The sequence below is a fragment of the Parastagonospora nodorum genome (assembly GCF_000146915.1).
Source record: "Parastagonospora nodorum SN15 chromosome Unknown scaffold_3, whole genome shotgun sequence".
In the NCBI taxonomy this organism is placed as follows: domain Eukaryota; kingdom Fungi; phylum Ascomycota; class Dothideomycetes; order Pleosporales; family Phaeosphaeriaceae; genus Parastagonospora; species Parastagonospora nodorum.
Window position 1 is genome coordinate 140,089 of NW_001884551.1, and position 15,447 is coordinate 155,535.

The 15,447-nt window shown below is 48.6% G+C and overlaps 7 protein-coding genes across 7 annotated transcripts; 3 read left to right on the plus strand and 4 right to left on the minus strand.

Annotated features, from left to right (window-relative positions):
• Nucleotides 1-168: 168 nt before the first annotated feature.
• Nucleotides 169-1,257, plus strand: SNOG_01905 (hypothetical protein; the record flags this gene model as incomplete). Its single annotated transcript, XM_001792477.1, has 1 exon — nt 169-1,257. The coding sequence occupies one exon, from the start codon at nt 169-171 to the stop codon at nt 1,255-1,257; it is 1,089 nt and encodes a 362-aa protein (XP_001792529.1).
• A 516-nt stretch (nt 1,258-1,773) lies between these two features.
• Nucleotides 1,774-3,254, minus strand: SNOG_01906 (hypothetical protein; the record flags this gene model as incomplete). Its single annotated transcript, XM_001792478.1, has 5 exons — nt 1,774-1,946; nt 1,996-2,149; nt 2,283-2,325; nt 2,415-2,747; nt 2,953-3,254. The coding sequence occupies 5 exons, from the start codon at nt 3,252-3,254 to the stop codon at nt 1,774-1,776; spliced, it is 1,005 nt and encodes a 334-aa protein (XP_001792530.1).
• A 1,954-nt stretch (nt 3,255-5,208) lies between these two features.
• Nucleotides 5,209-6,280, minus strand: SNOG_01907 (hypothetical protein; the record flags this gene model as incomplete). The annotated part of the gene is made up of 3 exons (XM_001792479.1): nt 5,209-5,262; nt 5,385-6,054; nt 6,108-6,280. The coding sequence occupies 3 exons, from the start codon at nt 6,278-6,280 to the stop codon at nt 5,209-5,211; spliced, it is 897 nt and encodes a 298-aa protein (XP_001792531.1).
• Nucleotides 6,281-6,876: 596 nt separating this feature from the next.
• Nucleotides 6,877-7,884, plus strand: SNOG_01908 (hypothetical protein; the record flags this gene model as incomplete). Its single annotated transcript, XM_001792480.1, has 1 exon — nt 6,877-7,884. The coding sequence occupies one exon, from the start codon at nt 6,877-6,879 to the stop codon at nt 7,882-7,884; it is 1,008 nt and encodes a 335-aa protein (XP_001792532.1).
• A 61-nt stretch (nt 7,885-7,945) lies between these two features.
• SNOG_01909 (hypothetical protein) lies at nt 7,946-8,722 on the minus strand (the record flags this gene model as incomplete). The annotated part of the gene is made up of 3 exons (XM_001792481.1): nt 7,946-8,023; nt 8,091-8,404; nt 8,470-8,722. The coding sequence occupies 3 exons, from the start codon at nt 8,720-8,722 to the stop codon at nt 7,946-7,948; spliced, it is 645 nt and encodes a 214-aa protein (XP_001792533.1).
• Nucleotides 8,723-12,169: 3,447 nt separating this feature from the next.
• Nucleotides 12,170-13,739, plus strand: SNOG_01910 (hypothetical protein; the record flags this gene model as incomplete). Its single annotated transcript, XM_001792482.1, has 3 exons — nt 12,170-12,685; nt 12,735-13,303; nt 13,508-13,739. 3 exons carry the CDS (start codon nt 12,170-12,172, stop codon nt 13,737-13,739), a joined length of 1,317 nt encoding a protein of 438 aa, XP_001792534.1.
• A 110-nt stretch (nt 13,740-13,849) lies between these two features.
• Nucleotides 13,850-14,654, minus strand: SNOG_01911 (hypothetical protein). Its single transcript, XM_001792483.1, has 2 exons — nt 14,251-14,654; nt 13,850-14,183 (listed from the first exon to the last, which is right to left on the minus strand). Exons 1-2 carry the CDS (start codon nt 14,308-14,310, stop codon nt 13,902-13,904), a joined length of 342 nt encoding a protein of 113 aa, XP_001792535.1. The 5' UTR covers nt 14,311-14,654; the 3' UTR covers nt 13,850-13,901.
• Nucleotides 14,655-15,447: the final 793 nt, after the last annotated feature.

Below are 15,447 nucleotides of genomic sequence, written 5' to 3' on the forward strand. Positions count from 1 at the left end.
TGAAGTGGGTGGAACTCAGGTTGACGCGACGAGACGCGGAGAGCTCCCACTAGCGCGACTGTCACCTCGGCGAAACTTATCCACCGAACAGTCAATCTTGACGTCGCAACTCTCCTTCCTTACTTCAACACCGTCCAATTAGCACGAGCAAAGCAACAGCTCGCCACCATGGACTTTGCAAAGCTCATGTCCGCCCAAATCAAGAAGGGAAAGGAAGCTGCGACGCCACCAACTTCGCACGACAAAAAGTATCTCAAGCGCAGCGAGATCGAGGCGCAAAGACAGGCTGCCTACGAAGCCGAACAGGAAGCGGCAGAGCGGTCGCGGCGGGAGAAGTTCGAGCGCAAACGTAAAGCTGAGGAAGATGAGGCAGAACGAGAAGAAGAGCGACGGGAGAAGCGGAGGCGGTTAGCAGAGGAGTCGAGGCGCTTGAGAGAGGAAGAAGAGGATGCCGAGGAAAGGAAGCGAAGAAAGCGGCTGGGTCTGCCTGATCTGCCACCACGGAAGAAGGAAGGAGAGGAGGACGGCACACCGGTACCAGAAGATGAGGATATTGAGGACGAAGACCTGGTCGCAAAGCTGCGAGCTCTCCAGGAACCAGCGCGACTGTTTGGCGAGACACATAAGCAACGCTTGCGACGGTACAAGAAGCGTGTCGGAGCGGACAATCTGGCAGCAATCACGACCGACGGACCAATACCCACCACCCTACAACTTGTGCCAGAGAAAGACATGAAGATCAACCCTAAGATACCTACCGATAAGGAAGGACGAGAGTTCTTATTCAGACAGCTGGCAAGCTACTTCACCATGGTCTTGAAGGAGTGGGACGTTACGCTTGCTCGTCGAGACCGGGACGTTATAGAGAGCTACCAGGGACAGCAAGCATATGCCGCCATGGTGCAAGCGCGCGAGAACATGCGTCCGCTCTTCAAGAAGATGGAAAAATTTGAGCTTCCTGATAGCATCTTGGAGCCTGTAGTGGAGATTGTGCTTGCAGCGCAAGAACGGCGTTATGTGGACGCGAACGACGGGTACCTCAGACTCAGTATCGGCAAGGCTGCTTGGCCAATCGGTGTCACCATGGTGGGTATACACGAGCGAAGTGCACGAGAGAAATTGCATGAGAGCGACAAGAACGCAGCGCACATCATGAGCGATGAGATCACGAGGAAGTTCTTGCAGAGTATCAAGCGATGCTTGAGCTTTGCGCAAACAAGATGGCCACCTACGGATCAATTGCAGCTCATGGGATGAGGAGGATATTGACTGAAACTCGATACTCCGGGACAGCCACACCCCACGAATCCGATGCATATCAGCAGGTTTCGAAACCTCGTCAACTTACCGAAGTAGTCCAATATGTGCTGCAGAATGTCCCACGCAGGTCAGACCCCATCTTACAAGCAGAGGTGTAGGTGGTGCACGTTGCTTTATACAAGGTATATGCTTAATGGCGGATTAAAGAGGCGCACGAGATGCAGCCTGACCAGCTAAACCATCAGTACGGGATGATAAAAATTAAAACAAACTTTATCGGACAACAACCAAGGCACATGCCCGGTTCGACTGTCCGAAAAGCAACACGCTTTAGTCACCCAGCTATTGTGCAACAGTTGCTCAGAAGTAAACTTCACTTGTATTATCTGATAACTGTACCCCTGACTTAGACGTACTTATAGGGTCTATGACTGAATATCTGATTGCTGTATTGATTTCAGTGACACTATAATTTGTTAATGATGTATCGCTAATATTGAAGAAAAGAGAGCCTCACCATAGATCTGGCATATATTCCAGTATCAGCGTTTGTATCCGCAACTCGGGCAATTCCGTTTTAAGTTGAACATCCAAGTTGAGATTTCCGCAAATTTGCCAGATGGCAAGCCTCTTCTTTGTCTCAGCATACCGATTCATGAGTCGAATTCGGTGGTAGTTTGATGATTCTGTGCCCTTTTAGTTTTATGTCAGTGTTGCTAGATCCCACAATCTTACCGAAGATGTGATACAAAACCAATGATGCGATTCCAATCCCATGCATGCTTTCTACAGAAGCAACAAGCTGGTTGATGAATATTGTCTCATCGCGCAAGGCTTTCAAATTCCTCGAGCTTCCTGAAAACCCCGCTTCTCTCATCTTTTCATTGATCTGCATTGTTTAGTCTCCAGAATATGTATACGAATATGGAAGTCGGGGATGAATACTTACCACTCTCGCGCCCGCTTTCCCAGCTTTACAGGCATATTTCTCCCAGATCAGGAAAAAGCATAATGAAACATACCGTGTGAAACAGGAATGTTTTAACTGAGCCATTGACTGTCGAGCTATCGAGACATAGCATTCAAATGCTCGCAGTGTAAGTCCATTGCCATTGTAGCAGACAGCATCTGATTTGCAGAGAGAACCGACCAACTCTGTTGCAGCGCTGGCTACACTCGTGCTTGAAAGGTTTCGGAGAAACTCGTCGGCTAATTCCAGGATCGCATTTTCGTTCTTGAGCTGGACTTTTGGAGTTCCACCAGAGTAGCTCATGGTTACCGCTGCATACTCGTTCTGGATTTGCGTAGAGGTTGAACATGGACATGGTGGTGAGGTGGCACTGGAGATGAAGTCTTGGTGTAAGCTGAGCTTCGACTTGGTCTCATCCTGGAAGCAAATAGCATACTGATCTATACTGCCGTCGTCCTGGTTGCGAACTGGATGCTGCTCTGTGAGGTTCTGGAAACCATCTTCGGTAATCAGATGTCTGAGTAGTAAAGAGGATCTCTCAAGACAGCTAGAATGTGTCTGTCGAACCTGCTCAGGAACCTGAATTTGCCGCCTATAGAGCCTCCGTTAATTGAACAAAGCAAAGATTAACAGAAAGATGCACTAACCAAGAATGCTGGGTTCTGAAGTTCCAAGAATGATGACTCATGTATTGAAGATATAGTTCCTCTGCCAATGTGTACAGAAACAGCACAAAGTCCTCCTTCTCTATTTCGTGGCAGCATTTGGCGTAGGATGCATCGACGCAATAAAAAATCTGGTCACGATAGCTTGGGATGCAAAATGGTAAAGCTGTAATTTGGACCGTTAGGGCATGAGCGCCATTAAAGGGTGTTGATGCGTAGATACGGACAGCATCAGCCAATAGATCGATAGGGTCGTAGAAATGTTCTGAATCAATAACAGATTGAGACAAAAAGGAGACTCTTTGGATGGACTTCTTCAGTAAGACGTTGGCCATTTCATTTCGAAGATAGTTGGTCATTTTGACGACTACGTGTATATAGGGTACGTTATTGACCCTTGTAGACTAGAAGTGTTTCATTTATCGTGAGTTCGCCTCGGATCTTTGCGGAGATGTGAACCTAGTTCATGCACAGATATTAGCCACAAAAGCTGTTCTGGGACAATCGGTGTTTGTGATGTGAGTATGCAAGGTATCCCGCAAGTGTTACGCTCGTGCGTTGATATCGTCGTAAGCATGAGCTAATATGTATATGCCTAGACGCTTACATCAAGGGGCCGATTGATTATTCTCAGGATTAGTATCGCCGCGTACGCAAATGTCGATCGAATTAGGCTTCAGGTATGGTTGCCATAGCCCTTGCTTTGCCTCGGTGAATTTATGCTGCGGCTACGGCACTAAACCGATCCGACCAGATCCGACTAGACCCCCCACCCACCCCACCCCCGGCGGCACCGAGCTGGCCTGGGGATTTGCGGGACGAGTTCCTTAATTCGAAGAAGAGGAGCTATAGTCTTATCATACAGGGTGTTCAAGATTTAATATGCACCCCAGTTAGAGTAGTCGATCAGCCTCCATCCATGAGCTCCGATAAACCGAGTCTATGTAGGGTTTATTAACCTCACGTTTTTCCTCGGAAAACATAGAGAATATACGAGAGAAGCACTGGTAGGACAGCTCGCGTACTTACAACCACAAGGCTAGCGCAATGCAACCATGGAACGATGTCCCATTGTCTGAGTACTAGATTTGTATCTGGGCTTCGGTATGCGTTTAAGAAATTAACATTACTCTTGGTGTTACCGCAGGAACTGAAAAGCGTTGACTGCCAAGTCTACACCGTCTCACCGGTGCTTCTCTCGTACGGTTCGCGAAAGCTTGACACGTTGATACACACTGATGCTGGCTAGAACTTACCAGGATGCGGGTTGGCGTTTGGTTACCCTGTAGATATAGAGCCGCTCATTTGACGGTGAACATATCGCTCTTGTTATATGCGCCGGCGCAGGCCAAGCAAAGATTCGAGCACTTCGCGACCGTTGCCCAGGACGCTAGCTGCGAACACTGCCGAACCATGTGAAATAGATTAGATCTCGAAGGTGCTGCGACGCCCCAGCTCGTCACAGGCAGAGCAGCACGAGGGCGCGCGGTCCTGCAGTGTGGATGACAATCCGATTCGACGGAAAGATGGTCAAGATACAGAACAAAACAAGGCCGACAAGCTTGGGCTTCCGAAGCGTCAAATTACGGCCTACCAACTGGTAGCGTTGCAGCTTGTGTTTATCTATGCAAAACCATCGTAGTGAGTGACGGTTTTCAACGCTGTATGTGAATGTTGTGTGCAAAGGCCACACAGTGGCTACATCTAGTATTTGAAATTACATTGAATTGCAAAGTTACCGTAGTTGGGAACAAACATGAGGTTCGCGATCGATCGGATGATAAAATCACCGATACTATGCTAGATGAACTTAGCGGCCGAGGGAAGAGCCGTAAGCCCTGGACCGCGCGGAACCATCGTATTGTGGGTCCACCCGTGGACACGGTGGTCCACCGTATCGGGCGCATTATTTCGCCGCTGCTTCTGTCTATTGAAATCGTGATGCACCTCAAATACAATGAGAACAGCTTTATAGCAAGCGGACGATCAACCTCGCTTCCTGGCCTTGCTGCACAATAAGTAGATGCTCAAAGCCATCTGGTCTGCTGGTACATCAAGTATTACAAGAATCGACAGTGCTGGCGGTCATACATCTGCCGGCCACATCCCCTCACCCATGATTTCGATGGTGGAAGAAGCGACTCGTCCCGGGACGAAGTGGGCTTCAATGCCTAATTTGAGATTTTGAGTGGTATAGTTCCATCCAAACTGTCGAACGCTAGCAGGGAACGGGAGCCGCGTCCCAGATCCACAAATGTACCACAAAGCTTTCAAATCTACCGTTTCCGTAACATAGCAGTTCAATCCAATTTTTCAACCATCTTTCGCTGTATTAGCGCCATAAACACCATTGGGAATTCGCTTGCACTGGTAGAGGTTTTGGTGTTCTTTGCTATAACTGCAAAATGCTCTTGTTATCTCGAGTATTGATAAGGACATACTTTTACTCGTTAGAGAATACTTCTTTCACTTTTTCGACAGTTTCTTACCTCATAACAGCACGGGTATCCAGGTCCAAGTATAACGCCTAAAGGATTTGACTCCTGCGCTACGGGACGGAGGCCAAAGCTTTCCAATCTCTCCCACCATGCCACTAAATCCCGTATATTTTGAGGGGCAGCCCAAAGATGAAACTCAATCATGAGCTGCCCAAAAGGCAGGCTAGATCCGTTGTATGTCTCCATTAAGACGTCCAGTGCATCGAATTCGGCGCCTTCGACGTCCATCTTTAGTATGTCAACGTAATCATGCCCTAGTTCTGACATGATGGATGGCAACGTCATGAATCGATTGCCATCGACTGTCTCATCAGAACCACCAAGACCAATTTTGCTGAACTTGACGTTCACCTTGGACCCATTTGTGATTTCGGGACCCATATTGTCCACTGAATAGTCGAAGGCATAAACATGGGCTGATGTTCTATCGACAAGTTCCGCCTCGAAAGACGAGTCTTCATCGACCCCAAAACTGTACACTACAATCGGCCGCTCCTTGAAAGCTGCGTATTGGGATATGCCGCAAATCCATTTACCGCCGTCTCCGAAGCTACCGACTCGTTCCATCTCGAACGGACAGCCATAAGCAGGAGGGAAGAAGTCCCAGGCAGTGTATGGGAGTTGGCGTTGCTTCCAGGTACCGTCTTTGGGGTTTGGAAATCTGGTTTGTCATCTCAACAGTGCGGCGATGACTTGCTGACCGGATCAACCTACAGTACTAGGGACTCATTCTTCATCCCTGACATGTATTCCATACGACGGGATACGGATCCTTTCCAATTTTGTTCCGATATTGCAATTCTGTCCAGCCTGTATACTTCAGGCAAGTGCCAACAATGGTACAACAGTGCAGAGGCAAGGATGCCCGTCGTAGCAGTCCACAACATAGCGGAGAGGGTTGAATGTCTCAACAATGACCTGTGAGATTACGACTATCAAACCGAGCTGCTATTTATCTGCAAGGCTCTCATTAGCCCAAGTTATAGCGAACAGGCCCGAAAGCTACTGCTAACAGTGCCAAGTGCCAAGCGTTCAAGATCAGATCTGAAGAGCTGATTCAAAACTAAACTTTATTTTGAAAATGAGATAAGTCAACGCCTCAATTGCACACAGGGCTGGTGCGGGAGTTTATCTATTCGAGCTTGATCACTTATGCAGGTTACGCGTCATCTCGCCGCGAATCGAAAGACTTGAGACAACACGAATTGGATTGCGGGGTTGTTCTTCACACCCAGGATCTTCGCAAAACATGTACGTCCACAAAAGCTACGTGTATGTGCTTTACACAATTTGACGGCCTCAGCTAATATTACGAGCCCAGAATTCGAAACACATCTCGTCAGAAAGGCGCCTTCGGCAATCTGCTATATCAACGCGGCCATCTAAGGATAGCAAGGCATTTGAATTGCCGTGCACAAGTTTTGTACTCATATACACGCATCAGTGCTTTCTTTGTGCTTCATGAGAGCAAAACTGCTACATTATGACTTCGCGTACTTTCTGGATCATTCTGCTCGCTAGTGTGCCACTGGCGATGTACTGGAGCGACATCAAACTTCCGAGTTTTGTATGGCCTTCAAATCTTCGTCTGGAGAGAAACAATTCACATTGTAAGGAGCACTTCTTTTGGCAGAAGATTTGGCTGACCTTAGAAGTTCCCACCAAGATTTGGCAGATCTGGAACGATGACCCTGAGGGCGATGTCGAAAGTATAGCGGAACTGGACCGCTTCTCATCAAAGTGGCGGTCGCTAAATCCAAGCTATCAATACGAGAGTTTGAACAAGACCAGAGGAGACAGATATGTCGAGACAAAATTTGACGACGACGAAGCTATTCGGAGAACATACAAGCTCATTCAAGAAGACTGGATAGTTCGGTCTGATTTCCTCAGGTACTTGGTGCTTCTTAAGGAAGGAGGAGTTTACACGGACAAAGACACAGAGCCCGTGGTACCCATAGATGAATGGGTGCCATCCAAGTTTCGGGGTCGTACTAACATCGTTGTTGGAATTGAACAAGACAAGAGGGTGGGCTTGCCGTTATGGAAAGATCTGCCCTGGACTGTGCAATTTGCACAATTCACGATTCTGACGAAACCGAACCATCCGATACTCCGAAAAGCCGTTGATCATGTCATTGAAAACATGTCACAGTTCCTACAAACACACGATTTGGAGAAGGGAGTTCCCCAGCTATACTTCCACGACGTTATCACTCTCACCGGGCCTCGCGTCTTTACGAGTGCTGCGTTTGACTACATTTATGAGCAAACTGGCTTAAAGTTGAACGGAAATGAGCTTTCCAACATCACGGAGCCTGTTCTCCTCGCTGATGTGCTTATCCTACCGGTAAACTCCTTTTCAAGCGCTGCACCTTGGCACAGGCATCTCCACTTTATTGGAGATGTTCTTTCAATTCATAAGTGGATGTCGAGCTGGGTCCCGAGCCATCCGCACAAGTTCCCAGTAGAAGAATTCTACATCACTTAAGTTTGATCGTGGGCAAATATTTGTAAGAAGAGTCGGTGTTACGTATGGTTCGCAATATCTGCTAGAGCCCTTCCTCGTACGCATGCCAAACAGTGTAATGGGGTAGTCCTCTGACATGAAAGCCCATGGCCTTTGCCATCTATTGTCATTTTAATGAGCTCATTGTCAAATTGAAATTGCGGAAGTTGAGCTTGAACTAAACATACCTGGCCAAATGCCTCAGTTTCAACTTGATTTTGAAAGCTGAAAGCAGGGAAGTGACATCCTGCCCGAAACACCTCGGACTTAGCAAGTATGCTTACTCCTCCAACAGCATCAATTTCCACTTGCTCCATGGGGTCTCCCCCATCGCGTCGTAGGCGCGCGAGATAAGTGCGATTAGTTTCGAATTCGGGATATCCCTCGACAATAACTGTATCTTCTGCCAAAGCTCCAGAAACAGCTCTCCCTTGATCAGACTCGATCCAAGAATTGAGGTCGTACGGGAAATCGCCAAATTTTGGGTGGGTCATCCACACACCTTTGCTTACGAACGTCAGTGTTAATCACGCCCCGGTGCCTAGAATCGCTAAGCATGTTACGTACTTGGAACAACTACATCGCTGTCGTGTTTCATTAGATCTTCGAAGATCGTTGCTGGGACTTTCTCAACGTCTACATCTTGCCAGTAGACCCATGAATGGTGCGGGCGTAGCGATGCTGACCAAAGCCAATTTCTCGCTTTAGCTAGCCTCTTCCGCCTTTCCGGTTGAGCCGTGAAGTCATGGCGACTTCTTGCGTCTTGGGCCACGATTTGATGAAAGTCTTTGTAAAGGATGGTCACAGAGTGGTATGGCATCTTCTTGTCGGCACTTCTCTGAAGCGTGTCTATATGAGAGACAAGTGCCGAGGTGGTCTGGTCTTTAGACTCTGAAACCAGAAATGCGATATCTACAAGTTCGTGGGGATAGGAAAGATTGTAGAGACCCGAGAAAAACCTAGGCAAGTGTGCTTCCGCATCCCTCAAAGGGGTACAAAAAAGCACCCTCTCGCTGTATCGATGTGTACGCAGAAGCTCCTGTGCTTGAAATCAGATTGTAATGTATAAATACTACTAAAACCTACCTGTTCACCAACGCAGGAAGCTTGGGACATGAATTTGAGCAATATGTATGACGCGAATACCAAACACAGGTTGGCGAAAACAAACCCAACTGACATAGCTGTAGCGTGGACTCAAAGAAAAATAGCTAGAAGCCAGAGGGAATTCGAGAACTGCGATAGAAAACGTATACAGAGTTACACCATACAACATGTAATCATTTTATCTAAAGACACTGATGATGCATTTTGCGCGATATTCAGTCAACATGGATATACACATGAGACGAAGCTTAGCGTAGAAACTAGTTCCGGCGGCCCGAGAGCAGAGTCTGAGCAAAAGCCTGTATCTGAGAAGCAGCTCTGAAGAGCTGATTCTTCGGCTTGGTACTTGACCACAGAAACGCCGAGCATCTTTTCCCTTTCTTCAGTAATACTGTTGCAGGGTTATTAATTTACATTGCTCCAGTGCTCTTTTGAATAGTAAATTAAATCAGAATCTAGGTGCTGGCCTTATCGCTGTCCAACAGACTTATAAGAGGTATCTAGGCAGCAACCTGTGCCTAACCGTACATTTTTCTCGGATTCAGTTTGTTCTGTTCTGTCTGGATATTCCAACCGTGCTATTGAGCCCTACCAGATCCCTCGAATTGCAACACAAGAGCATCAATGTGGGAACAAAAGAGATCGGAGCGAGTCTTTCAGTTGGTGCAGTACAATTGGGTTATTATACCAATCATCGTTGGCTGTATTTATCATGGTATGTGTCTCTGGATCAAAAGGGTTATGCATCTAATTTATGTAGTGCTGCGCCGGTTTGGGCACGAGCAAAGAAGTGGCTACATCATTATCGATGACACAATACATGTTACATGGAGTTCTCTACTTTTAACTTGTAGGTTACTATTGCTCTATATTGTGGTGATTGTTACGCTTTCTAATGTTATTGATCATGCAGTTCTTTTGGGTCCAACCAATCCCTCTACTGTCATACCGTTCCTTGCATATTGCTTTCCCCTAAGACCGTTTCAGCTATCAAAGCAGCCCGTTAAACGATCCTTCAACCGACTTCTAATCTGTCTTGTAACCCGGGGTGATCAGGTAGAGGTAACGATAGCACTGCGTCTAGAAGATATGATTACATAACTGACTTCTTTTTCAGGTTGTCAAACGATCTATCACCGCGATACAGGACATGTATCAAAAGTTAGATAAACGCATTTCACTCCATGTACTGACGGAGGCAGCAAACGCTCATAACTTTGATGGCATGTTCAAGAAGCATGTCTCAGTGCATGCAGTCCCGTCGGATTATCGTCCTGTTAAAGCTAAGTATAAGGCTCGGAATCTTGAGTGGTTCCGTATCAACATGCATCTCGATGAAAATGATTGGGTCCTCCACTTGGACGAGGAAACTTTGGTCGACGAATATTGCATCAATACCTGTCTGGATTTCATAACAAAGCAATCTTGTGACATGGGGCAGGTAAGTTGGTTCCTTTCTGGACATACCATTGATACTTACATTTGGGGAAAGGGCGTCATCCACTTCAACTGCAATGACTACTGGTCTTCGGTATTTACAGGCGTGGGCGATGTGCATCGTATTCAAGGGGACTACGGTGACGTCCAATGGCGACTCCGCTGGCTTAATAGAGCTGCGGTCGGAATCCGAGGCTCATTTCTGCTCATCCGTGGATCTGTTGAGAATGCCTGTACATGGGATAACGACAGTCTGACAGAGGATTATGCGTTTTGCCTCAAGGTACGTTGACAAAATCGCTGAACCTAGATGCGATTGATTTAATTCATTGGTAGGCAATGAAAATGGGATACACGTTTGGTTTCGTTCCGGCCATTGCAAGAGAGCTCTCGCCGGCTAATATTGGAGACTTTGTGAGGCAGCGCCGTCGATGGTATACAGGTATCCGTAGACTGGGTGACCTCTGGGGGTATTTTACATTGCTGCGTACAGCTGCACTGGCGGTGCAGCCGTTGTAGTAAGTTCTCTCTTTGATTTGAAGAGGCAAAGTTAACGCTTGTGAAAGCTATCTAGCTTCCTGGTCCTTTATCAAGTCTTCGACGGTGCTACAGCCGCAGTGGCTTTATAATTTGAATATGTTCGGTTTATCAATAGGGTTCGGTACCACGGCCTGGTTCACCGCGTTACAGGTGAGCGCAATTGTTTATTCATTCCATCATAAGCTCACATGATGCTTCGTAGGACTGGGACGCAGGGGCATCTCTTGCGGAAATGTTGACGCACCAGATACAAGGAATTGTGTATCAACCGCTGGTTTGTATAGCCGACGGCTACGCTTTGCTCACCTCTATGGTATCACCAGATGAATGGTTCTATGTCATCACTAAAAATTAACGAGTAAAGTCCGTCTCTGTGTGACGGAAAACGCTGTACACTGAAAACTACGAAGCGGACTGCAAGGAGCATATCGGTACTCGCATGAATACGATGCCGATACTAGGTAAGTCTAACTTAGGTAAAAATATGACATGAAGTAGCAGAATGTAAGCTACTCTTATCAACTAGTGAATCGTGCCTAGTAAGTCGTGACGCGACGTGATTGCAGTTTCCCGCAAACGCGCACTTACGTGCGGGGCAAAAAGCTTTGGTCCGCCCACCATCCACCTTCGAATACGTTTCCACACCCGTTCGAACATAACTCGCAAAATAGCACGACTTGCGTTGTTGTACTGTAGCCGAGCGCTTGAGAAGCACGATGCGTGAGATAGTAACCCTCCAATTCGGCGAGCGCAGCAACTATCTTGGGACGCATTTCTGGAACACACAGGTGAGTTGCACTGCCTCAATCTCGATCATAGCCCACCAATGCAGTTTTGCGTCATCCAAATTCACTACTACGAAGGATGCTGCTGCATATTTGGTGCTGACGTTGGTGTGGGGTGGCCGCGTACTCTAGCCTGGTCATACTCTTGTCTCTCGTATAGCGTCCCTCACCCTACAAGATTCAACTGCGCTCTCAATTTTTGAATTATCCGTTCTTTTCGATGTCTCTCGTACTCGCTTTGGCTGATTAGAGGTCAGGAATCATACTTCACATATCCTCCAGAAGCTGAGTCGCCCGTCAACCATGACATCCTCTTTCGACCTGGCATCGCCCCTGATGGATCAGACACGTTCACTCCGAGAGCGTTGATATACGACCTGAAAGGCGCATTCGGGAGCATGAGGAAGATCAATGCACTGTATGAACCCGAAGATGACCGAAGCATACTTGACCAACCTGGAGTCTGGCCCTCAAAGCCTATCGTCCAGCGCACTCAACCAATCCCACCTTCGACGTACCAGGAGCATCTTGATAACGGGTTGGATCCACCAGCGCTGAATATCTCTTCTGTCAGGTACTGGTCGGACTATAGCAGAGTGTTCTACCACCCCAAGTCCATAGCTCAACTCTCCGAATTTGATGTCAACGACACACTCATGCCCTTTGAGAAGTGGGAAGTTGGCAAGGGATTGTTTGAGAAGCTAGAAAGAGAAGTCGACCTAGTCGATCGCGACTTACGCCCATTCGTCGAGGAGTGTGATGGCATCCAGGGACTGCAAATCTTTACGGGCGTCGACGATGCCTGGGGCGGCTGGGCATCGGGATGGATAGAAAGGCTACGAGACGAGTATGGGAAGATGAGCATATGGACTTGGGGCTTGGGTGACCAGGGTGCTAACGCTGCAGTTGGAAGAGTAGGTCAAGGAAGTTGTCTACATAGAACACGAAGCTGACATGCTGCAGGAGAGGAGACTGCAACAGATGGTGAACGCTTCTCAATCACTGCAAACACTTGGCGAGCAGTCGTCGGTATACATCCCCATATCTAACAGCCCGACCAAGACCCCATCTTACCTATCGCTTGATGCCACTTCACTATGGCATGTTGGGGCTTTGCAAGCTATTGGACTAGAAAGCATGACCATATCCTCCCGACTGAGGACATCCGTTGGTGGTCGCGGTAATCTTCAAGACCTGGAAGATACGATAAACAGCACCGGAAAGCGGCGGATAGGCAAATTTGAGATGAGCATCGCAGACCCCGAGGTGCTTTCAGAAAACTATTCCAAGGAGATGGCACAAGCCGAGAAGACAGGGTCAATGACATCGCGACGAACAAGCGAAGACGATGAAGAGCTTAGCAGTTTCGACATCGACGTCTTCACGAGAGACTACCGGGCCGTATCCAGGTCTGGCAAGAAGGAACACGTATTCGGCAGAGCGGAGGTCTCTCGGGGCGACTGGAATCTCACGGACGATAACGAAGCGCGCGACCCTCACAACAGGTTCAATCAAGGACCGACATTGCAGAGGTAAGTTTCACAAGCCTCCATGATTCGATGATTGTCCGAGTACGAGAGCTCGGACGCAAATCAGGTTTCTAGCGATGCCACCTGAGGCATATACGAGTGTGGCGTGGCACCACTCGCACGTGCTATTGCTTGCATGTACGAGGCGCTAACTTAGATTAATTTGTCCAGATACACCGCGCCGATACTTTTCCCGTTACTTGACAGCTATCCAACATCTATATTCGATGTTGGTTCGGGACTAGGGACCAAGCTCGCTGTCCATGCTGGACTCACCACGAGCACCGCGGTTGCGGGACAGATACGCGCGGTTGAGCAAATTGTCAAGCGACTGGTGGGAATTGAGGAAAGAGAAGCACTCTGTAATGGACTGCAAGTTCTCGCAGAAGAATACGATGAGGGCTGGGATAGTGGCACAGATAGCGACGATGATGGCTAAAGGGCGTCCTGTCGCTAGCCTGTGTCGCGCTCTCGCAGCAGGAGCGCTTCCTTTCGCAAATGGAATTTCATCCAACTGAACCCAGATTTGCATGAACCGACAGTCGATGTGATGCGATGAGGACCTCGAGGACTGGCATTTGCTGGCGATGCTGACCGCAATCTACGATACCCCAGTCTCGTATGCACAACAAGGCGCTATCGATAGCAGAAGAAACCAATGCGGCGCCTCCAATATTTCGAAGCGGCATGACGATGCAAAGATCCACCAGCCAGATTTCCCGATTCCATGTGCTTCTAGTCGTCTGCCCAGCGGCCCAGCGGCCCAGCGGGGCGCCCAGGCCTCTACGGGACTCGAGAGCGCACAATGTTTGTTATGTAGCCTTGTAGCTTGGGCATGCCTTTTTTGGCGATGACGCCAAATGGCTTGCTTATGGTTCAATGGCTGCGCTATGAAAGTCAGGATTGCGAACGGCGACATTGCGCAAATAGTGGCTCAACAAGATACTAACAATGATCTGAAACGAAGCACAAAGATGCGAAATGGTGATCGGCCTGGCAACGCGGTGCATATTTTGCGTTGTTCAACGGATCAGGTCCGTACACCCACCGCACGATTGCAGCGCGGGGAATGGATCGCTGTCTTGCTGACGACAGAAACTTTATGCAGGGCACAAGGGGAATTCGAATTTTCAGGTACCGACTCTGGACTGCTGTTATTCGTCGGACGCATGCGGAGCCATTCGAACACTAGCAGCGACGGTCGATATCTTACTGCTGCAGGCTCCGTCCCGCTGGAAACCGTCTCTGAGATAAGACGCTATCCGCTTACCTCGAGACGGCTCTCGGCAGCTTCTGCAGGCACAAAGCCAAGCGCTGTAATAGTTTTTCGAGATGACGATCTTGTGAGAGGGAAAACATGACAGAGAGCGCGACACTGCAGATGAAAGCAACTTGTCATGACATGTCATGAGACATGGCGGGGTACTGTGCGAGAGTGTGCAAGCGAACGTTTCCCAGCGGTTGACACGAGCCCAGCCGCCATGCGCCAACTTTCCCACCACCGTCAGGTTGTGCTCGACAGCACGGCGCAGAGCACCCTGGCCTTTCGATAAATATGCCTGCAGGAGATCGGTTTAGTTTGAGCTTACTGCCGAGGCCGCTCACGCCGGTCAAAGAAGGCACTTCGAGGCTGCAGTTCGCACCGTCTGGCGCCCCCGCCATTGCGATAGCAACCAACGCACGGAAAAGCCTCCGAACCAGCCCTCGGGAGGTTTCCTACCGGTTCACCTCACGTTCCAGGAGGTCGGTCGCGTGCTTCTAGACAGAACGTTTCTTTGGGGCCGAGAAAAACTCGAACGGCATTTTCACTCGGACTTCGCGACAGGCGATGCTGAATGCGGCGGCACTCGAAGACACTGATGGAGTCGAGTGAGTCCATGCCACTCCATGGTGCCCAAGGTGTTCCCCGTGATCGGCACACGGTCGTACAGAAATAACCATCAGTAAGCTTTGCAGACTTGCAACCGTCCTGCCATACACGGCAGTACACGAGGTGGTCTTGGCCCGTGCACGAATCACGCCGAAGCCATACCGTGCTCGGTCGACTCATCGTGACATTGCATCATACACCTCAGTTTTCGGTGGGCACCTGCTTTGCACCAAGCGCAAATGCAACAAGTGGCCGGATGAAGAAGTCTATTGTTAGG

Excerpts from the sequence above, each read along its gene's own strand:
- SNOG_01911 (XM_001792483.1), bottom strand. The coding sequence starts at position 14,310 with ATGCACCGCGTTGCCAGGCCGATCACCATTTCGCATCTTTGTGCTTCG. Across the intron at positions 14,184-14,250 it reads GTGCTTCGTTTCAGATCATT|CCATTGAACCATAAGCAAGC; the intron begins GTTAGTATCTTG and ends TTCATAGCGCAG.